The sequence below is a fragment of the Mesoplodon mirus genome, assembly GCF_964341445.2.
Source record: "Mesoplodon mirus genome assembly, chromosome: 12".
NCBI classification, from domain to species: Eukaryota; Metazoa; Chordata; class Mammalia; order Artiodactyla; family Ziphiidae; genus Mesoplodon; species Mesoplodon mirus.
Window position 1 is genome coordinate 81,451,921 of NC_138988.1, and position 24,275 is coordinate 81,476,195.

Sequence of the window (24,275 nt, forward strand, 5' to 3'; positions counted from 1 at the left end):
TCTGGAGGTAAATATTGTAAGTCATTGTCTGACTGGGAAAAATAAGGGGTTTCAGAGCCAAGTGTCCCCCACATTAAAAAGCCTTTGTCTCTGATCTCCTGATACACAAATAGTAAATGAAATTGGTCACTGTCTGGACTAATCCACTAACATTTGAGGATACCAGGAAGGACTCTGATTACAGAGAAATTCACAACCAACATTAATCTGCCTCTTCCGGTCAGAAATTCAGTCATTCAACAATTATTTGAGTACCTACTATGTGCCTGGAAATATAATGATCCTGGCAATACAAAGGTGAGCAAAAACAGACCTGGCTCCTGCTTTCTTCAGCTTACCTGCCTAGATTGCACATTGCCAAAAGGTAAAGGGCAGAAAACACACACCCTAATATTTAATTTGTAAAGAATTAACATAAAAGCAATTCATATAAAAGTTATATGATTTGTATATGAATGATATTAAAGTTCTTAGCCTATGAAAAATTCTATCAATGATCTGCTTAGCTTTGGATATAAGCAAGGTCCCCTCTCATAAAATAAGTAACACCAATTCATCGCCAAGAAAAGACTGACACATAGAGATACACAAAATTAAGGGAGTTAAGGGTGGAATTCCCAAAACTCAGGTAAATATTTTCTGGTGCTGACTTCTCCATCTGGCTTCCACTTAAGATCACTGCATAGCCCAGGCCCTTCTCAGCACCGTGCTTGAAACTATGGGAAGGAAGTTTACCAATTCCTTTACCACACTTCCCTCTCAGGGCTACAGATGAACAACATTAACAGCTGGTAGACATTTATACAAGCCACTCTCCTCCTGTAAAGGGAGGAAGTCACCACCATTTCCATTTTGTGCACTGATTTGAGGCCCAGATCCTTATCCAAAGCCACAGGAAAGTCCATGGGTGCCTCATATTTGAACTCAGGCCCCCTGTTTGCTGACCCAGCCCCAGTCAGACAACCTTGTCACCTTGTCTGTACATAACCATCCCATTTCCTGCCTTGAAGGGTAGCTTTCAGCTGGAAAAAGAGTCAATTCACTCAATCTCCTTTTGCAGACAACTTGCACATAAGTTATTTTAAACTTACCCATTTGAAACAAATATTATCAGTTCACAAAACCCTCCCATGTTGACCAAGACATTCTATAGTGAGGAGAGGAAGAAAAAAAATATTAATGCAGGGTATTTCATTTGTATCCAATGCCTTCAGATGGATTTCCTTTAAATCCAAGCTGTTGTCAGTGAAGTCTTAAAACTGCAGACACGGGGTAACGTGCCCTGTAACTGCCAGGGTCCTGATGCACAGAGAGACCACACAGGATGTCCCAGGAAGCCCTGTTTCACAGCATTCCCAGATCACTGCATTGTAAAGCATTATCTGAAGCATGCACCTACTGACACTGAGGTTGGTTTGGTTCTAATTAGAAGGAACCATGTGTACAAACCCTGGGATAAAAAGGCTGTGCTGGATACAGCACTTAATACCTCACTCCAAAATCCTCAAACCCTTGACTAAGGTGAAGAAACTGTAGGAGACACACAGATGGCAAACAGACACATGAAAAAATATTCAGCATCGCTAATAATCAGGGAAATGTGAATCAAAACCACAATGAGATATCACATCACACCTGTTAGAGAGGTTATTATCAAAAAGACAACAAATAACAAGAGCTGGCGAGGATGTGGGAAAAAAGGGAACTCTCCTACACTGTTGGTGGGAATCTAAGTTGGTGCAGCCACTGTGGAAAAGAGTATAGAAGTTCCTCAAAAAACTAAAAATAGAACTACCATATGATCCAGCAATTCCACTTCTGGGTATTTACCTGAAGAAAACAAAAACACTACTTCAAAAAGATATATGCACCCCTGTGTTCATTGTAGTATTACTTACAATAGCCAAGGCATGGAAACAACCTAATGAATGGATAATTAAAATGTGGTGTATATATACGTGTGTGTGTGTGTGTGTGTACACACACACACACACACACAGAGGAATATTGTTTAGTGATAAAATAGAGTGAAATCTTTCCATTGCAACAACAGGGATGAAACTTGAGGGCATAAGGCTAAGTGAAATAAGTCAGAAAAAGATAAATACCATTTGATCTCACTTATATGTGGAAGATAAAGAAAAGAAGAAAACAAAACAAAGAAACATACAAAAAACAGACAAATCTGAGCTCATAGATATTGAGACCAGATTGGTGGTTGCCTGACATGGGTGGGTGAGGGGTAGGTGAAATGGGTGAAGGGGGTCAAAAGGTACACACTTCTAGTTATAAAATGAACATGTCCTGGAGATGTGATGTACAGCATGGTGACTACAGTTAATAATACTGTATTGTATATTTGAAAGTAGCTAAGAGAGTGGAACTTGCAAGTTCCCAACACAAAGAAAAAAAATTTTGTATCTATCTATGGTGACTATTGTGGTGATCATTTTGCAATATATAAAAATACCAAATCAGTATGTTGTACACCTGAAATTTATATAATATGTCATTTATACCACAATAAAAATTTTGTTTTAATTTTTAAAAAAGAAACTCTACAATGAACCCAGTAGTTGGTCAAGAAAAGATGGCTCATCTCAATAAACCAAGAATATGCATTGCTAGACTATAGAAATCACCAGTATAATAGACGAAAAAGATCTGAGTGTCCTCAAAACTGTGAACTAAAAGAAAGAGTTTGGAGAAAACGAGACCACATTCCCAACTGCAGCAAAAAAACACACTTCCACAAAGTCAAAATACCAAGGAGAATGGAGGCAACCTCGTGGATAACTCTGCTACTTCCACCTCTGTATCCTTCCCTCTCTTGCCGTAGAAAAACACTTCAATATGCATTCTGAAGATAACAGAGGCAGAAGCCATCTGAGGTCTTTATTGCCCAGCTAATTCTTTGAGTAATCCAGTTTGCTTTGTATATAGAAGCAGCCACTAGCTGTAAATAAAATTGCAACTTAGGCCTGACATTCAGCCATCTCTTCTGTTATTCCCTTCAATCCAAAAGAAACAACAACTAACATTAACTGAATGCTTGTGCTGGGCCAGACCCTGTACTAAGGGCTTTAGAAACATTCTTTCATTTAGTACCCAAAACATCCATAGGAGTTGGGTGATACATTGTAGTATGACTACACAATAGCAAACAGTAAATGTTAGCAATCGCTGTCCCTGCTGCTATTACTAAAACAGGCCTTACTCTAAAGAGGAGAAACTTGAAGCTTACAAAGGCTGTGCAACTTGCCCAAGGTCGCAAAGCCGGTAAGAAGCAGAGCCCAGATTCAGACTCAGTTCTTTCTGGCTCAAAAGCCTGCCAAGCATTTAACTGCTTTGGTATACACCAGTAGACCAAGAAATAGAAAATCACATGAAAGGAAGCCAGTGCACTATTAAACAGCACAAGTTTCTGCTCAAGCCTTGTAAAATGAAGGCACTGTGAGTAATAAGAAACTACAAAATGTCTTCCTCTTGAAAGTCCAACACCAAGGGAAGAGGGGTTTCTAGAGTTCATCCTCCCCTAATTGACCCTTTATTAGTCATCAGCTCTAGACCACTTCACATCAAGCTGCTTGACCACCAGGACAGAGAGTCACTGCTTCATTCAGAAAATATGGATGCTTCCCCAGCTACAGACCACAAGCCCAAGATCCTTGCCCAGAATCCATAATAGTGCACACAAGAGGGTAACGTTCCGTCTCTGTTATTATGGCTCATCATAATTACCTGGAATAAAATAATAAATTCAGCGATGCCTATGGCCGTTGGGCATCTTAACATAAAAGAATGAAAAATATAATTAACTAAATCAAGGCAATATGCCTATTTCCATCCCAGCTCATTAGTATTAATTGATGGGGTTAATTCTCTTTTGTGTTTAACAGTACCTCCTAAAAAATAATTTAAAAAAAAAAAGGAGAGAAGAAGGAATGGAGGGAAGAAATAGAAATGGTAAGTAGACAAAAGTTCTAGGTCTTTTGCTAATTAAGATGAAATCATAAGAGATATAGCTGAAGCTTTTATCAGGGTCACAAAATAATGTGCCATTTCCCCCAAAAAGTTCAGGAATCAGTACATACAGCAGCATAAATAATGGTGAAAACTTAGTCTTTGGGTGCCATTTCCCAATTGCCTCAAAGAAATTTATAATCCTCCTTTCTACTATAAGTTTTACTTGTAAGAAAAGAAAAGTGTGTTCTATTTTATATATGGGAACATAAGGAAGGCACAGAGAGTTCAGAACTCTCAAGGGCCATATGTAGAACTGTTGGTTTTCCTGATGGAGGAGCCTGGTCCCTGTATGTATTGGGATTCTGGTTTCCATGAATGGAAAAAATATGGAGGATGCAATATCTTCATAAAGTAGTTCCAAATATAGTTCCTAGGTGATCTAGTTTCACTTCTATTTAGCACTAATCCTTTCAAAGTGTGTACATACTTCATGTGGAATGTTTTCTTCATAATACTGTGGAAATGGCTGAGAAAGTACTTCCACTATAATACTTTATATCTTGTTCGTTAAAATCTTTTGAATAAATTATTTTTTGGCTTGAAATTTTTCATGCCTTGTTTCATCCCATAGATGGTATCAAAAAATAAAGAAAATTTCACACAGCTATTTTTCTGATACCATGAATGGGTATGAAAAAGATAGACAGTAACAGATACTCAGAGAGTGAATTGCTGTTGTTATTGATGATGATGATAACAATTCAATCTTATATTTGAATAGATTTTTATTGTCCTTCAAGTATTTTCACACCTATTATAGACCAAGAGAAGATATTAGGGGTTGAGAGCTACACCACATCAACCAGATAGTTGAGAGCTGGGGTTCTTCCCCAGTGAAAGCCTTCTTCATATGTCTTTTAGAAACAAACAAAAATAATAACTTAGCAATGGATTTTATATTTCTAACTCATAAAGGTATACTTTTTTATGTAGATGTGTAGATTTGTATACATGTGTATGTATGTGAATATATGTAAATTTATTTATTTATGTGTGTACATACATACACAGATAGATATCAGTGAGCACAACTAAGGACAGTAAAAGCAAATTAGTTGAGAAAAGTGATATCTAAGAGAGGAAGAACTTAAAAATTATACTTCTTAAATTTCTTCCGGGATCTGAATTCTGCACCATTTTACTTGTCCACCCATCCAAAGATCAACGCATGTACTTTGAGCCCACATCATGAGTCAGGCACGGTCCTAGACACTGAAGAGACAGCAGTCAATAACTGATGGAAGTTCTTTGCCTTTTTGAGCTTATCCTAGCAGAGGAAATGAACTGTAAATAAACAAGTAAATTATTGTAGCTCATGTACTGATAAGTGATATGAAGAAAAGTAAAGCAAAATAAATGGATGGAGTAATAGGATTGTTATAATTTTTTAAAAGATGGCAAGTCCTCTCTAATAAGTTGACATTTTCTGAAAGAGAATGAAATAAGTGAGCTAGCCACATGAATATCTGGAGGAAGAATATTCCAGGCAAAGGGCATTATGTGCAAAGGCCGTGAGGCAGGTGTGTCACTGGTATATTCACAGAAGAGCTGGAGCAGAGTGAACAAGGAAGGCAAGGTCAATGAAGGGATCAGAAGTTTAATAATGGTGTGAACATTATTCCTAGTGAGATGAGAAGCCATTGGGGTAGGGGTGGTTGAGGAAAGAAGTAATAAGATCTGACATATTTTAAAGGGTGTGGACAATAAAGTATTGGGGGTTATTTTAGCATATAGCACAGAAGTCAAATACCAATGACTTAAACACATGAAGGCATACTTTTCTATCACAAAAAGTACTTCAGAGGTGGGCAGCCCCAGGTGCCATGCTAGTATGACAACTCGGAAGGTGGGCAGCCCCAGGTGCCATGCTAGTATGACATCAGAGTCCCGGGTTTCTTCCATTCTTCTGTTTCCTCACTCTTTTTTTTGGCCACACCAAGGGGCATGTGGACTCTTAGTTCCTGTGCCCTTGCAGTGGAATCATAGATTCTTAACCACTGGACCTCCAGGGAATTCCCTGTTTTCCCATTCTTAGCAAGTCAACTCAAGGTCCAAGATGGCAGTTGAAAATGTAGCTATCACATTTACATTCCAGGAAGCAGGGAGGAGAAAGAAAGAGGGACAACTCGGGCATGCCTCCTACCAAGCCAGCTCTACTTTAAGAAATGTCCTAGATGCCCTGCACCACTCTTCCCCTCACATATCACTATCCAGCTCTTAGCCACAGGCTATGCCTACCTACAAAGGAGATGAGGAAATATAGCATTTTAGCTGGGTACACTGCTGCCCCAAATAAAAACTGGGGTTCTGCTACTAAAGAAGACAAAAAAATTAGAAACATGGGAACCAGTTAACAAGTTGTTTGAAATGGTCCTGGCCAAAAGTTAGGTTGAATAGGACTAGGTTGGTACTAATGGGACACATGTTGAAGATTCAGCCAGTAAGGTTCACTGATGGATTGGTCATGGAATATAAGAAGAAGAAAGATATCTAGGGTGCCACCAAGATTTCTGGCCTCAGCCACTGGCTATTAAGTGAGATAGGGAAATTCCTCTCACGTTGAATCTGTGTGTATATTGATGTCTACATGATCAAAACTTGTCTCAGGTACAAAGTACATGCTCTTCACCTCCTCTCCACTATCCAACTCTAATCTTATATCCTGGACACTCGGATTACTTCTGTCTACATTCTGCCTTACCTCCTACATCACATGCTTTAGAACTAGACATTTTACTCTTTTATATTTGCTCCCTAATTACTTTTTCTTTAGTAGTAATGCATATTATTCATGTTAAGCATTATTCTTCACTTCTTCTTGTGTCTCACACAGAGTTCCTAGGCCACTTAATAAGCATTCACAAGTCATCTGTTGAACCAAATTTCATCTGTGTCCTTTCCCAGTTCTCAAGCTTTCTAGAACCTCTGACCCATATTTCTGTGATTAAAATCTTACTTTCACTCTAGGCAACCCTGCTCCCTACCAGCAACTCCTGTTTGTACAGAAACGGGTGTCCACCACTTACCCTCACAACCCTACCAATGCAGGGGATGCTTCACATAACAGACCTTCCCGCTCCATGGGATGAGGGTTAGCCCTTCTAAACCTAGTCACTTATTCTAAATAATGAGAATGAAGTATTGCCTGAACCAGGAACATTTAGGAATAACCACCACTGAAAGGTGGCAGCTTGGGGCAAGTATCTGGGTTACTAGGATCTTGAAATCTCCAAGAGTGGAAGCCAGGTATCCACATACCTCTGCCTTTCCCTTGCCCTCTGTTCTCCTCTGATGCCTCTTCTCCATCTTCAGTCTCTGGCCCAAGGAACACCATTCCTTGCTGGAACATTTACCTGGAACTACTAGGATATCCAGAGACTCAGATGGGCTGAGTTTGAGGACTTTTAGCTGCAAAACTTCTCCCAAATGGTATCAATATCAGGCAAAGACCCTTGAGCGCCTGAAGGGCATCCCATCCTCCAACAGGATTTGACTCCTGTGGCGAGAATCCTGGTTATAGGCCTGTAAAGAGCATCTTTTCTCGGAGCTAAGACTTGAAGTCTGTAATTTTCCTTTGTCATTGCCAGTCCTTAGGTAGCTGCTAGCTGTCAATAAGTCAGTACTCCCCATAGCCACTGGCTACACACACACACAACCACCACAAAGACAGGTCAGGAGCTCAAGCTCACAGACCTTTTTCCTAAAGGGTACTAATTAGTTGATTTGCCTGAAATTTTCTCCTTGCTACCAGAAGAAAAAAAAAAAAATAAGCTTGCAGAATAAAGAATGTAAAAGTCCTAATAAGTCCACCTGTAAGAGACGGGTAGTAACACTCCATCAGTTTATCCTCTGCAAAATATTTTATTCTCCCTCATATAGCCACAAGCTTACTTTAACAAGAACAAATGCTCCTGTAAATGTTAAATATATTTATAGTACAGAATGGTGTTTTAGTGCAGTTTTATAGATCTCCATAACTAATCACATTTGCCAAGTAATTTTCATTTGCCAATGAACAAGAGTCCCTTTGATAACCATTCCTTACTATCTGCCACTGAAGTAGGCAATGATTTTTATTCTCATTTAACAGATAAGGAAACAAAGTCACGAGGAGGTAGGAAAAACTGACTTAGTCACTTGGTAATGAGGGGGAGGAGTTAAAATTTGAATTCTCTGTCTCTCCCAAATTCCCAGACCCTAGAGCTATGTGGCCGGTTTTGCAATAAGGAAGCCTATTTATATGACTTTCCACGGGACAAGGAAGTCAAAACCACAACAGGGTAAAAGCAGGAAGGCATTGCTTTCTTGGCAGGGAATTTCAAAGGCAGCAGCATTAACTGATTTCAGAGCCTTCTGCTATATTGTGAGTGCTGCCAGGGACAAGCATGAATACAAAGGACTTGAATAAAGAAGCATATTCTTGGAGAACACTGTTCACTCTCTTGCATTTGAAAAATTAAAATAATCAAGCTCTGTGCTTTTAAGAGTCAAAAGAAAGGGCTTTCATTTTGAACCTTCTGACCACTTCTTCCTTTCATAGGGAAATCTCAATTTGGTCCGAGAATAAATTGTCAACCAAGTGCTGGAACTTCTCCAAAAAGTTCCCCTTCCTTCTTCCCCTAAAATGATAAAATCATATATAATAATGCCACCCCCATCTCCGAACTCCGCAAACCTTTCACGTGCAGGAAGTTGAGGATGCTGGTGTTGGTGTCCAAGAGGAGCAGCTGGCCTTTCTCTACCGTGACGTTGTCGCCCTCTTGTGGCGGTCGCTCGGGAAACCAGCTGTGAGCCCTGGACCACCTCCGGCAGAACTGAAAGGGAAAGTTGCCCTGGAAAACAGGTTTTGTTATTTTGTTTTGTTTTGTTTTCTAGCAGGATAGTCTGGGTGATCATCAGAACAGAAACTACTTAAACTCAAATTAATTTAAATATAATTTTAAACATCTCCATAAAATTAGTCACCCTCGTACAACTAACTCAAAAAAGGGAAAATACGGAAGGGGCAAAGTCGTACTCAAAGTACTCCTGTGTTCAGCCTCTGGAATTCTCCAGCGATATGCTGGTAATACTTTCTTACCTTTTTGCCCAAGCACAGGCCGCCTTCTACCTAACAGATGGGGTCGATTCCATTTTTTATTTTTACAGATGTGTATTGAGTCTTGGACAAAAAGTCATAAATAGCCAGGAATAGCGAGAATTAAAACATTCTGCTTGATGGGTGGCATTTTGCTTTACATAACTGGTACCACTTTTCACTGGCTCTACTGCCAAGTGTCCCTGTCTTATAGGAACATTCTTCTCTCCACGTGTTCCATCCTCCCACCCTGCCTCTTTTGATATTACTGATGCCTTTCCCTCTGTGTTTGGTGCATCCATGCTGGCAAAGTTTGTGCACAGGAAAAATGCCAGCTGACTTCAGATGACAACCCAGAACCTCTGAGGGAGGTGCCGGGAGCGGAACTGTGAGGCGCCTAGAGGAGGAAGCACCCTTCACCCCCCGCAGTCTCCCTCTCAGAGCTTTTGGCTTCCTGTTAATTTACAGTCACATTGAATTCACGTGGTTTTCAAACCAAGGATGTGAAAATCACAGAAAGCAGTATCTGGCTCATGCAAGAGGCAGAGAACAGGTTTAAATGTCCTGTGCAGCTATGGAACTATAATTCTGATAAATGTAATGAAATCCTCTTGGACAAGGTGATTAGCTCAAGGTCATACAGATGACATGGGTATGCCTCTCTCCCAACAGTTCTTCTTCCCACACAGATTCCAATCTAATGCGAAGCCCCAGTTCCTATAAAACAACTGCCTAGAAAGTCCTCTTGTGAGATGTTTCAGGCAGATGGGAGAAGATCGTGAAGAAGGGGAGGCATGTTTATAATACCAATAACTGCACTTCCACAGAGAACAGTGCCCTGGAGTATTTCTGAGAGAGAAAATGGACAAATGTATTGCCAGAAGTCAGTAGATTTTCCAGGTGTACTGACCCCCAGCTCACTAGTCCTGAGTTATATACTGAACCCGATTACCAAAAAGACTTGGGGATAAAGAAAAGCAGGATCTTTTCATTTTCTGCATCTACAAAGGAGAAATAAGTCAGTGACTCATCCCAATTTAAGAGATGGAAAGGCATCCGGCACAGTGATAAGCAGTCCCAGCACCACAGGAAAAAAAGAACGTGTGGTACCCAAGCATCATTGTGAGGTGTATGAACCGTGACCACAGGATGACCATCCAAACACTCAAAAAATGGAAGAGAAGTTTACCTCTCTACCTATTTCACACTGAAGCTAGGCATGGGGAGGTAAAATTACAGAAAGGGCTCTTCATACAACTAGACATTCTACCTTCCTATAATCCTTTAATTCACTCCTGCAGAATCCACAAAGAAAAAGGAGGGGCAATAGGAGGAAACTGGAGTGGAATAAAGTGGTGAGAAGACGGAAAAGACCAAAAGATGGTGAAGACAACTCCAGGGAAGGTGAACCAGGTTATCTGTAAGTCAGCCCTGAGTCACTAAGACAAGACATGTGAAAAAGCCTGGATTTCTAGAAGGTCAGAGATCGAAAGGACTCTAGAGAAATCCTATCCCTTTATTTTATTTTATTTTATTTTTTTTATTTTTTTCTTTTTGCGGTATGCGGGCCTCTCACTGTTGTGGCCTCTCCCGTTGCGGAGCACAGGCTCTGGACGCGCAGGCTCAGCGGCCATGGCTCACGGGCCCAGCCGCCCCGTGGCATGTGGGATCTTCTCGGACCGGGGCACAAACCCGTGTCCCCTGCATTGGCAGGCGGACTCTCAACCATTGTGCCACCAGGGAAGCCCCATCCCTTTATTTTAAAGATGATGTTTCAGACAAGGTTTCTCAGCCTAGAGCTGTTTAAGGTGCAGATTCTCTCAATGCGACCAGGATGGAACCGAAAGCTCAAGAGGAGGGATCAATTAGGAGATTGGAATTAACAAATACACACAACTATATATAAAACAAATAAACAACAAGGACCTACTATATAGCACAGGGAACTATATTCAGTATCTTGTAAAAACCTATAATGGAAAAGAATCTGAAAAAGAATATATATATATATATATATATATATATATATATATATATATATATATACACATATCCAAATTACTTTGCTGTACACTTGAAACTAACACAACATAGTAAATCAACTATACTTCAATTTTTTAAAAAAACTCTCAGTAGGTGGGACCAGGGATGTGTCATTTTAATCATCTCCTCGATGGCACTTCTGCATCAAATTTTGAGGACCAATTCAAGGCAAGGGCTAGACAAGAGGGAGACAGATCCAAAAAAGGAACTGGGAGGCTCCCTTCACACCAGGCCCTGAAGCTCAGGGAAGGCCAGCAAGGGTGTGTGGATAAGCCATGAGGAGGAGTGAAGAATTCAGCAGCTTCAGCAGCTTGACTTTTTCTGAGACGTGAGCCTCGTGTTCAGATCTAAGCCCATCTACAGAACTACACAAAAAACCTGGGCTCATGACCCTCACAATGGGAAGATCTGGAACAACTCGACGTTGATTAGGTAAAAGGAAGTCAGAGGAGGACCATTCCATGATGTCTTCCTGTAATTAACTTGAGAACCTTTCAAACCTCAAGGTTAGCACTGATACCTGTCATCTTAGCTCTGAGGGAACTTTAAAGACTTTCTCTCTGGCTCAGAAGCAGCTGTGCGTATCACTGGCTTCCTTCCCTGTGTTCTATCATCTTGGCCTGGCCGAAAAGCCTTTGAAAATTGCTATACTCAGGACCTTCAAGATGGCGGAGGAGTAAGATGTAGAGATCACCTTTCTTCCCACAAATACATCAAAAATACATCTATGTGTGGAACGACTCCTACAGAACACCTACGGAACGCTGGCAGAAGACCTCAGACTTCCCAAAAGGCAAGAAACTCCCCATGCACCTGGGTAGGACAAAAGAAAAAAGAAAAAACAGAGACAAAAGAATAGGGATGGGACCTGCACCTCTGGGAGGGAGCTGTGAAGGAGGAAAGGTTTCCACACACTAGGGAGCCCCTTCACTGGTGGGAACGGGGTGGGGGGAAGTTTCGGAGCCACAGAGGAGAGTGCAGCAACAGGGGCGCAGAGGGCAAAGCGGAGAGATTCCCGCACAGAGGATTGGTGCCAACCAGCACTCACCAGCCCGAGAGGCTTGTCTGCTCACCCTCTGGGGCAGGTGGGGGCTGGGAGCTGAGGCTCAAGCTTCAGAGGTCAGATCCCGGGGAGAGGACTGGGGTTGGCTGCATGAACACAGCCTGAAGGGGGCTAGTGTGCCACAGCTAGCTGGGAGGGAGTCCGGGAAAAAGTCTGGAACTGCCTAAGAGGCAAGAGACCATTGTTTCTGGGTGCACGAGGAGAGGAGATTCAGAGCACCACCTAAACGGGCTCCAGAGATGGGCAGGATCCATGGCTATCAGCGTGGACACCAGAGACGAGAATGAGACACTAAGGCTGTTGCTGCCACCACCAAGAAGCCTGTGTGCAAGCACAAGTCACTATCCACACCTCCCCTCCTGGGAGCCTGTGCAGCCCGCCACTGCCAGGGTCCTGTGATCCAGGGACAACTTCCCCGGGAGAACACATGGTGCGCCTTAGGCTGTTGCAACATCATGCTGGCCTCTGCCACCACAGGCTCACCCCGTATTCCGTACCCCTCCCTGCCCCCAGCCTGAGTGAGGCAGAGCCCCTTAGTCATCTGCTCCTTTAACCCCCTCCTGTCTGGGTGAAGAACAGATGCCAGAGGGCGACCTACATGCAGAGGCGGAGCCAACTCCAAAGCTGAACAGCAGAAGTTGTGCGAACAAAGAAGAGAAAGGGAAAACTCCCCCAGCAGCCTCAGGAGCAGCGGATTAAATCTCCACAATCAACTTGATGTACCCAGCATCTGTGGAATACCTGAACAGACAACGAATCATCCCAAACTTGAGGCGGTGGACTTTGAGAGCAACTGTAGACATGGGGTTTGCTGTACGCAACTGACTAGATTCTGATTTATATGTTTATCTTAGTTTAGTTTTTAGTGCTTGTTATCATTGGTGGATTTGTTTATTGCTTTGGTTGCTCTCTTTTTTTATTTTTTATTTTTATTTTTTTATTACTTTTTAAATTTTAATATATATTTGTTAATTTTTTATTTTAATAACTATATTTATTTTATTTCATTTTTCTTTCTTTCTTTTTTTTCTCCCTTTTATCTGAGCTGTGTGGCTAACAGGGTCTTGGTGCTCCAGTCAGGTGTCAGGCCTGGGACTCTGAGGAGGGAGAGCTGAGTTCAGGATATTGGTCCACCAGAGACCTCCCGGCCCCACGTAATATCAGTCAGCGAGAGATCTCCCAGAGATCTCCAACTCAACGCTAAGGCCCTGCTCCACTCAACAACCAGCAAGCTCCAGTGCTGGACACCCCATGCCAAACAACTAGCAAGACAAGAACACAACGCTACCCATTAGCACAGAGGCTGCCTAAAATCATACTAAGTTCACAGACACCCCAAAACACACCACTGGAAGCAGTCCTTCCCACCAGAAAGACAAGATCCAGGCTCATCCACCAGAACACAGGCACCAGTCCCCTCCACCAGGACACCTACACAATCCACTGAACCAACCTTACCCATTGGGGGCAGACACCTAAAACAATGGGAATTATGAACCTGCAGCCTGTGAAAAGGAGACCCCAAACACAGTAAGATAAGCAAAATGAGAAGACAGAGAAATACGCAGCAGATGAAGGAGCAAGGTAAAAACCCACCAGACCAAACAAATGAAGAGGAAATAGGCAGTCTACCTGAAAAAGAATTCAGAATAATGATAGTAAAGATGATGCAAAATCTTGGAAATATAATGGAAAAAATACAAGAAACATTTAACAGGGACCTAGAAGAACTAAAGAGCAAACAAACAATGATGAACAACACAATAAATGAAATTAAAAATTCTCTAGAAGGAATCAATAGCAGAATAACTGAGGCAGAAGAACAGATAAGTGACCTGGAAGATAAAATAGTGGAAATAACTACCACAGAGCAGAATAAAGAAGAAGAATGAAAAGAATTGAGGAGAGTCTTAGAGACCTCTGGGACAACATTAATCGTACCAACATTTGAATTATAGGGGTCCCAGAAGAAGAAAAGAAAAAGAAAGGGACTGAGAAAATCTTTGAAGAGATTATAGTTGAAAACTTCCCTAATATGGGAAAGGAAATATTCAATCACGTCCAGGAAGTGCAGGGAGTCCCATACAGGATAAATCCAGGGAGAAACATGCCAAAACACATATTAATCAAACTATCAAAAATTAAATACAAAGAAAAAATATTAAAAGCAGCAAGGGAAAAACAACAAATAACATACAAGGTAATCCCCGTAAGGTTAACAGCTGATCTTTCAGCAGAAACTCTGAAAGCCAGAAGAGAGTGGCAGGACATATTTACAGTGATGAAGGGAAAAACCTACAACCAAGATTACTCTACCCAGCAAGGATCTCATTCACATTCGACGGGGAAATTAAAACCTTTACAGACAAGCAAAAGCTGAGAGAATTCAGCACCACCAAACCAGCTTTACAACAACTGCTAAGGAATTTCTCTAGGCAGAAAAAACAAGAGAAAGAAAACACCTACAATAACAAACCCAAAACAATTAAGAAAATGGTAATAGGTACATACATCTCAATAATTACCTTAAATGTAAATGCATTAAATGCTCCAACCAAAAGACATAGACTGGCTGAATGGATACAAAAACAATACCCATATAAATGCTGTCTACAAGAGACCCAGTTCAGACCTAGTGACACATATAGACTGAAAGTGAGGGGATGGAAAAAGATATTCCATGCAAATGGAAATCATGAGAAACCTGGAGGAGCAATTTTCATACCAGACAGAACAGACTTTAAAATAGAGACTATTACCAGAGACAAAGAAGGACACTACATAATGATCAAGGGATCAATCCAAGAAGGAGATATAACAATTGTAAATATTTATGCACCCAACATAGGAGCACCTCAATACATAAGGCAAATACTAACAGCCATAAAAGGGGAAATCCACAGTAACACAATCATAGTAGGGAACTTTAACACCCCACGTTCACCAATGGACCACCAAAATGAAAATAAATAAGGAAACACAAGTTTTAAAGGATACATTAAACAAGATGTACTTAATTGATATTTATAGGACAGTCCATCCAAAAACAACAGAATACACTTCCTTCTCAAGTGTTTATGGAAGATTCTCCAGGATAGATCATACCTTGGGTCACAAATCAAGCCTTGGTAATTTAAGAAAATTGAAATCGTATCAAGTATCTTTTCTGACTACAATGCTAAGAGACTAGATATCAATTACAGGAAAAAAAAAGTAAAAAATACAAACCCATGGAGGCTAAACAATACACTACTAAATAACAAAGAGATAACTGAGGAAATCAAAGAGGAAATAAAAAAATACCTAGAAACAAATGACAATGAAAACAAGATGGCCCAAAACCTATGGGATGAAGCAAAAGCAGTTCTAACAGATTAGTTTATAGCAATACAATCCTACCTCAGGAAACAAGAAACATCTCAAATAAACAACCTAACCTTACACCTAAAGCAATTAGACAAAGAAGAACAAACCCCCCCCAAAGTTAGCAGAAGGAAAGAAATCATAAAGATCAGATCAGAAATAAATGAAAAAGAAATGAAGGAAATGATAGCAAAGATGAATAAAACCAAAAGCTGCTTCTTTGAGAATATAAACAAAATTCATAAACCATTAGCCAGACTCATCAAGTAAAAAAGAGAGAAGACTCAAATCAGTAGAATCAGAAATGAAAAAGGAGAAGTAACAACTGACACTGCAGAAATACAAAGGATCCTGAGAGATTACTACAAGCAACTCTATGCCAATAAAATGGACAACCTGGAAGAAATGGACAAATTCTTAGAAAAGCAAAACCTTCTGAGATTGAACCAGGAAGAAATAGAAAATAAAAACAGACCAATCACAAGCACTGAAATTGAAACTGTGATTAAAAATCTTCCAACAAACAAAAGCCCAGGACCAGATGGCTTCACAAGTGAATTCTATATCAAACATTTAGAGAAGAGCTAACACCCATCCTTCTCAAAATCTTCCAAAATGTAGCAGAGGAAGAAACACTCCCAAACTCATTCTACAAGGCCACCGTCGCCCTGATACTAAAACCAGACAAAGATGTCACACACAAAAGAGAAAACGACACGCCAGTATCACTGATGAACATAGATGTAAAAATCCTCAACAAAATACTAACAAACAGAATCCAGCAGATCATTCAAAGGATCATACACCATAATCAAGTGGGGTTTATCTCAAGAATGCAAGGATTCTTCAATATATGCAAATCAATCTATGTGATACACCATATTAACAAATTGAAGGAGGAATATCATATGATAATCTCAATAGATGGAGAAAAAGCTTTCAACAAAATTCAACACCCATTTGTATTAAAAAAAAACTCTCCAGAAAGTAGGCATAGAGGGAACTGACCTCAACATAATAAATGCCATGTATGACAAACACACAGCCAACATCATTCTCAATGGGGAAAAACTGAAACCATTTCCACTAAAATCAGAACAAGATAAGATTTCCCACTCTCACCACTGTTATTCAACATAGTTTTGGAAGTTTTAGCCACAGCAATCAGAGACGAAAAAGAAATAGAAGGAATCCAAATCGGAAAAGAAGAAGTAAAGCTGTCACTGTTTGCAGATGACATCATACTATACATAGAATCCTAAAGATCCCACCAGAAAACTACTAGAGCTAATCAATGAATTTCGTAAAGTAGCAGGATACATTAATGCACAGAAATCTCTTGCATTCCCATATACTTATGATGAAAAATCTGAAAGAGAAATTAAGAAAACCCTCCCATTAACCACTGCAATGAAAAGAATAAAATACCTAGGAATAAACCTACCTAAGGAGACAAAAGACCTGTATGCAGAAAACTATAAGACACTGATGAAAGAAATTAAAATGATACAAACAGATGGAGAGATATACCATGTTCTTGGATTGGAAGAATCAACATTGTGAAAATGACTATACTACCCAAAGCAATCTACAGATTCAATGCAATCCCTATCAAACTACCAATGGCATTTTTCACAGAACTAGAACAAAAAATTTCACAATTTGTATGGAAACACAAAAGACCCCGAATAGCCAAAGCAATAGTGAGAAAGAAAAACGGAGCTGGAGGAATCAGGCTCCCTGACTTCAGACTATACTACAAAGCTACAGTAATCAAGACAGTATGGTACTGACACAAAAACAGAAATATAGATCAATGGAACAGGATAGAAAGCCCAGAGATAAACCCACACACATATGGTCACCTTGTCTTTGATAAAGGAGGCAAGAATATACAGTGGAGAAAAGATAGCCCCTTCAATAAGTGGTGCTGGGAAAACTGGGCAGCAACATGTAAAAGAAAGAAATTAAAACACTACCTAACACCATACACAAAAATAAACTCAAAATGGATAAAAGACCTAAATGGAAGGTCAGGCACTATCAAACTCTTAGAGGAAAACACAGGCAGAACACTCTATGATGTAAATCACAGCAAGATCCTTTTTGACCCACCTCCTAGAGAAATGGAAATAAAAACAAAAATAAACAAATGGGACCTAATGAAATTTAAAAGCTTTTGCACAGCAAAGGAAACCATAAACAAGACGAAAAGACAACCCTCAGAATGGGAGAAAATATTTGCAAATGAAGCAACTGACAAAGGATTAACCTCCAAAATATACAAGCAGCTCATGCAGCTCAATATCAAAAAAACAAACAACCCAAACAAAAGATGGACAGAAGACCTAAATAGGCATTTCTCCAAAGAAGATATACAGATTGCCCACAAACACATGAAAGGATGCTCAACATCACAATCATTAGAGAAATGCAAATCAAAACTACAATGAGGTATCACCTCACACCGGTCAGAATGCCCATCATCAAAAAATCTACAAACAAGAAATGCTGGAGAGGGTGTGGAGAAAAGGGAACCCTCCTGCACTGTTGGTGAGAATGTAAATTGATACAGCCACTATGGAGAACAGTATGGAGGTTCCTTAAAAAATTAAAAATAGAACTACCATATAACCCAGTAATCTCACTACTGGGCATATACACTGAAAAAACCATAATTCAAAAAGAGTCATGTACCGCAATGTACATTGAAGCACTATTTACAATAGCCAGGACATGGAAACAACCTAAGTGTCTATCAACAGATGAATGGATAAAGAAGATGTAGCACATAGATACAATGGACTATTACTCAGGAACGAAATTGGAGTTATTTGTAGTCAGGTGGATGGACCGAGAGTCTGTCATACAGAGTGAAGTCAGAAAGAGAAAAACAAATACCATATGCTAACACATATATATGGAATCTAATTTTTAAAAATGGTTCTGAAAAACCTAGTGGCAGGACAGGAATAAAGATGCAGACATAGAGAATGGACTTGAGGACGTGGGTAGGGGTAAGGGTAAGCTTAGACGAAGTGAGAGAGTAGCATTGACATATATACAACACCAAATGTAAAACAGATAGCTAGTGGGAAGCAGCAGCATAGCACAGGGAGATCAGCTCAGTACTTTTTGACCACCTAGAGTGGTGGGATAGGGAGGGTGGGAGGGAGAGGCAAGAGGGAGGGTAATGGGGATATATGTATACATAAAGCTGATTCACTTTGTTATACAGCATCAACTAACACAACAATGTAAAGCAATTATACTCCAATAAAGATGTAAAAAAAAAGAAAATTGCTATACTTAGCCCCAATGCAGCAGGTGGGAAGGTCAAATATTGTTGTACCCTCTTTACAGCTGAGGAAACAAAGTCTCAAAGAGTTTAAAGGTTGTGTTAAAGGCCGTGGAGGTGAAGACAGCCTGGACCCAGCCAAGCAAGTTCCTACCTCGGGTCTTCCTGCTCACATGGACTCTCTTGGGATGCTCTTGGCCAAAATATCTGCAAGGCACACTCCCCTACTTCATTCAGGTCTCTGCTCAAACAACACTTCCTTCTCTGTCTCCTTATTAAAATGCTATGTCCCATCACTCCTTCACCCTAATACTGCTTCATTCTTGTATTAGACCATATCATTCCTTGTGTATTTATCATCCATTGAGCTTATTACTCAAATGAAAAACAGGGACTTTTGTTTTGGTCACTGCTATATCCCCAACCCCCTAAAAAGTGACTGACACATAGTTAAGTGGAAAATAAAAATTGATGAAATGATTTCTTAAGTGAATCATCCACCTGCAAATTCCACACGCATTTATAGATATCACACATACGCATAAGCATACATGCCTTCTTGATACAATAGGTGAGCAAATAAGTGATAAGGTCTAAAATTACTTTAAAATGTTATGTTCCCTAGGTCTCTTGATCCATTGAGTTTGGCCCACATCCTTTCCCACTCCTTTCTGTGTTTTCAAAATCTATGTAAACTTAAAACCAAACAAGGGTAAATGTATCAAAATTATAACCAGAGACTCAGATTCAATCTCTGTATGAAATCTTCCACTGATTTTTTCTTTCACCTTAAGTCTCTTTATTGAATGTGGTACTTTTCAAATGGTTATCAATGTTAAGCATTAAATTTCAAAAGATCTAAGCTTCCCTCTGCCCAAAGCTTTTCCTTATCATAATAAAGGTATCTTGAAATTATATAAAATGTATCAATGATTCATGCCTATTACAAAACAGTGACTAAATACTAAAAGTAAAAAATTCCTAAACTTTTAGCAAAATTTTTTCCTAAAAAATTAATGCATCCTCAACTGTCCAACAGCACCTAGGGAAGTAGAAGAGTCGAATATCTCCACGATTTCAAGTTGTCAGGGAATTCATGGTTACATGTGTGCTACCATAAGAATTGTAGCTCTACATTTTCATAGTTGACACAATGGTAGTATAATTCTATTCCACAGGCCTCCTAGAGCAATAACCCCATGAGACAGAGGAGGTGGCCCACTTTCCAAAATCTTTATCCTTCAGTTCCTTCAATTTGATCCAATCAAGCAAAAAAGAATGCTGACAGCATCACTAAAAAGACTTCTCGTGCATATATTCGAAAGCCTCTCAGTTGATACCAATGTAATGTTTTGGTGCAAGCCATGCTCTGCATCACCAACTCAGCTCCCAGGTCAATGCAAGTTTCACTTTCACCAAATAACAGGTCTTTCCACCACAGTCCCCACGGTGTTCAGCCTTTAGCTCTAGTTTTCTTCTTCAAGATAAACAAATCAGTCGTTCCCATTCTGCAGATGAAGAAAATCATCTCCCTATGGGCATATGGGGGTGGAGTAAAAATAGACTTGGGAACTATCCAGAACACGCCCTCATTTTTACCTTAGAACATACAACTCCAGATAAACCAAAACAGAAACCAAAAAACAAAACAAAACACAAGCAAAAACTTTCCTGGCTCAGCGAGAAGCTTATGCAATTTGTTTTCTTCTTACAGCTTGTCAGCACTTCTCTGAACTTCAGGAATGTGCAGTGTCTGCAAATCTTACGTGTCACCTTAAATGTACTTGCAATACCACCAGAGTTATCTTGAAAGAAAGCACTGATCAGCAAGGTGGAACACCAGGCAAAGCAAAGACCTATTTGCAAGCATCTGTGTTTAGCCAGGGCTGTGGAGAAGGTAGAGTGTGGGGATCTTTCTAGTCACAGTGCCTCCTAGATGACAAAGATAAGGAGGAACTATTTTGACAGAATGCCTGCTTCAACAAGCAAGCCCTGGAAATAGGAAAAGACAGGTCCCTGTCACCAACGCTCTCTCCACCCTTTACACTGCTCTGTTTTCTCCAAAGAACTTATCATCACTGAAACATTGTGTATTGTTTATAGTCAGTCAAGTCCCAGTGGAATGTAAGCTTCATGAGAGTTTCTTGGTTTTCTGCTGTATCCCAGTACCTACAACAATGCCTGGCCACATGGTCGGTACCCCCAAAAATGTGTTTGAATGAATAGTCAACTCTTATGTGGGCTCATAATCACTATGCCATAATTCAAAGTATTGTTTTAATAACTAAAATAATTTGATATGACACTGCAATTTTTTTTTACTTTTTTCAGTGTTCTTTTACATAGAAATGTTTTTAATTCTTATGAAACCAAATGTATTGATCTTTTTTTGTAACATCCTCCATTCTTTTACACATAAGACTCCCTTCTTTCATTCTGACACAAATAGTATTTATATGTTCTTCTTGATTTGTAGGGTTTTATATTCGCATGTTAATCCTCAACTAATTTAGAATTTACGTTGGTGGAAAGTTTTCCATTTTTCCTTATTTTTTATCTTTGTTTTGTTCCCCCCCACCCCAAATATAATGAAATGTCTTCACACCATTTATTAAACAATAGAGTCTTGACTATTTTCATAATTGTATTATACTGTTGGGTGATATTTAGCACGTTGGCCAGTTAAAATCCTAAACCTTTCCTGTATGAGCTAGTGCAAAGGTATTTTTTTGGATACATGTAACTTCATCCTCGTTCTTAAGGTGTTCATGTTATCCCTGAAAAAAAGACAAATAGCCAGGTAATTAATATAAAGTGTGATTAATTCAATAATTAAAGGCATAAGCAAGGTACTATGTGAGTTCAGAAAATTAGGTGGCTAACTCTGGTAGAGACCACCTTACAGATGAAAGCCTGTGCATTAATTACTTTTCTTTTTTTCAATCTGGACACTACACATGAATTAACACAGGCTGAGATTATTGCAGCTGATTATGAAACCCAAAAATGCTCATTGTAGGAAAAGTCAACCATCTACAAATCCAGGATTATGAATAGAGCCCCTGACCTCTAATCCAATAACTCCTTAGGGAACAAAAAGGAAATTAAATTAGTTTGGCATAATTTGTTCTTACCGGGCTCATGCTGGCTCTAAGTGATCACTTTCTTTTCTCGGTGCCTATAAACCCTTCACGATGATGAGATAACATGAGAAAGTCCCCCTCTGTTGCCCGGCACATTGACTACTCAAGGAAATGTCAGTAACGCCTCCTGCCAGCCACACGGGCCCAATTCACATTTATGCTTTGTCCCTGTTAGAAAACCGGGCAGTTCACTAGCTTCTCTCTCCCTTCTGTGCACATCCTATACACCATGATTTCTCTAGGAATATTGACGTTAGCTGAGTGCTTCATCCATGTAAGTTATTTTAGCACTCTTGAGCTTCAGGAACTTACAGTACAGTCTGCAAACAGAACAAATTTACAGAACCTTTCCTCATCTTCTCTTCCATTCAAAGCTTCAAATCTCCTCAAATGATGTCTCTTCTGAATTATAAGCCTGAAGATCATTCCACGACCCAGCACCTCCAATGTCCCAGGCACAGTGCTAGACATTTGACTTCTGGTATCACTAATCCTCACAAGTGAAAAACCTATGCATTACCCTCTCTACTTTAAATTTTTTAAATGTGAAATTTTAAAATTTACTCATAATGACTAACATTTTTGAGTGCACTTAACAGTATAATACATATATACATTATACTTATGTAATACATATGTACATACATATATACATTATATGCATAACTGAATCACTTTGCTGTACAGCATAAATTAACACCACATTGTAAATCAACCATACCTCAATAAAATTTTTAAAAAACAGGTATTTTCTCAGTCATCACAGACACTTTTCAGCCTCCTTGCCTGGAACTATGGAGCAGATGGATCTCTGGATTCAACAAATATTTATTGAGCACAAAATAAAACAAATCCCTGATCTCAGGGAGCTTATATCTTAGGGAGATAAAGTTAAATAAATAAAACAAATAATGTGCTCTGAAAAGAAAAAGCAGGGGGAAGTGGAGCCGAAGTGTCAGAGTGGGAGGAGCTATTTCATATGGAGTGATCAGGGACCAGCCCCTCCGATAAAGGATCAGAGCAGAGGTGGATGGACTGTGAGCCAGAGGTGCTCTGAGAAACGAGATGTGTGAAATGCTGCAGGCTCAGCAAGGAGCCCAGAGAGGGCAGCCAGGCCCAGAGGCAGGAAGGCTGCACAGCTCTTCAGCCTTCCTGCTGAAGCAGCAGGACATTCACTGACGTTTCTCACTGCCTGAAGACTTCAAGTTCTCCACATGTCATAGAGAAAAGGATCAAGTAAAATATCCAGTAGTCTATAACAGGGTCAGCAAACTACAGCCGAAATCTGACCCACCCATTGTATTGATAAATAAAGTTTTATTGGAACATCGGTTTGACCATTCACTTACATATTGTTGAAGGCTGCTTTCCATTTGTGACAGAGACTCTATGGCCCACCAAAGCTAAAATATCCTACCTGGCTCTTTACAGAAAAAATCTGCTTATTCCTGGTATATTATAATTTATACAATCAGTGTAAGAGTAAGAATTGATATTGTCCAAGTACCTATAATATGTTTAGTACACTACATCTACATTCCATCAATACTAAAATATATTCAAAATAGAACTTTCTACGATTAAAAATAAATAATTACAATACAACTACCTAAGAGTCTGCAGACTGGCAAGCAAAAGGCTATATATTGAAATACTGAAAACTGGTTCAATTCTCCTCATTTTCCAGTGAGCAATAAGCCAGGTCTCTGAAGGCTACATAAAGGCAAGTGGAAGTGAGGGTGCGTGTGTGCGTGTGTGTGTGTGTGTGTGTGTGTGTCACCCGGGCATGCACACATACACATATACAGTCAAATCGGAAAACTGACATATACACGCTAGCCTTTTCTGCAGAGCTGACACACTGCCATTTAACCAGCAAGCGCAGAACACGTTTTTCTGTTCCCAGTCACTAGTAAGAGACAAGGTTAACATTTGAAGTGATGGACTACAGCGTGTTATTTCCCCATGCAATGGACCCGTGACTGCACCGCCTTAGAAAACACTTAATTTCAGTGATTGAATACACGGGAGCTCACTTTCCCTGCTATGAACCTTTGACAGCTCCTCAGTTTCATGTACCAGGGGAACCTTTTTTTTTTCCTCCTTTTCTTTTTCCCTCCCCTTTATACCTGAAGGGAAGCAAAATGAATACGTGGTGGCAGAGAGAAAAAGAGGAAGCCTAGAGAATGAAAACTGGTTTGTAAGCATCAGTGTACTTTACAAAAGCCGTATTCACTGCCATCTGCTCTAATTACTTTTAAC

General features: G+C 39.9%; 1 protein-coding gene across 1 annotated transcript in view; it reads right to left on the minus strand.

The window, feature by feature from the left end:
- PKHD1 (PKHD1 ciliary IPT domain containing fibrocystin/polyductin) overlaps positions 1 to 24,275 on the minus strand; it is a gene marked incomplete at its 3' end in the record, with an annotated part of 433,165 nt that overhangs the window by 288,903 nt on the left and 119,987 nt on the right. Inside the window, exon 36 of the mRNA XM_082637162.1 lies at positions 8,702 to 8,858. Coding sequence (XP_082493288.1) covers positions 8,702 to 8,858 — 157 coding nt within the window. The remainder of the gene's footprint in view (positions 1 to 8,701; positions 8,859 to 24,275) is intronic.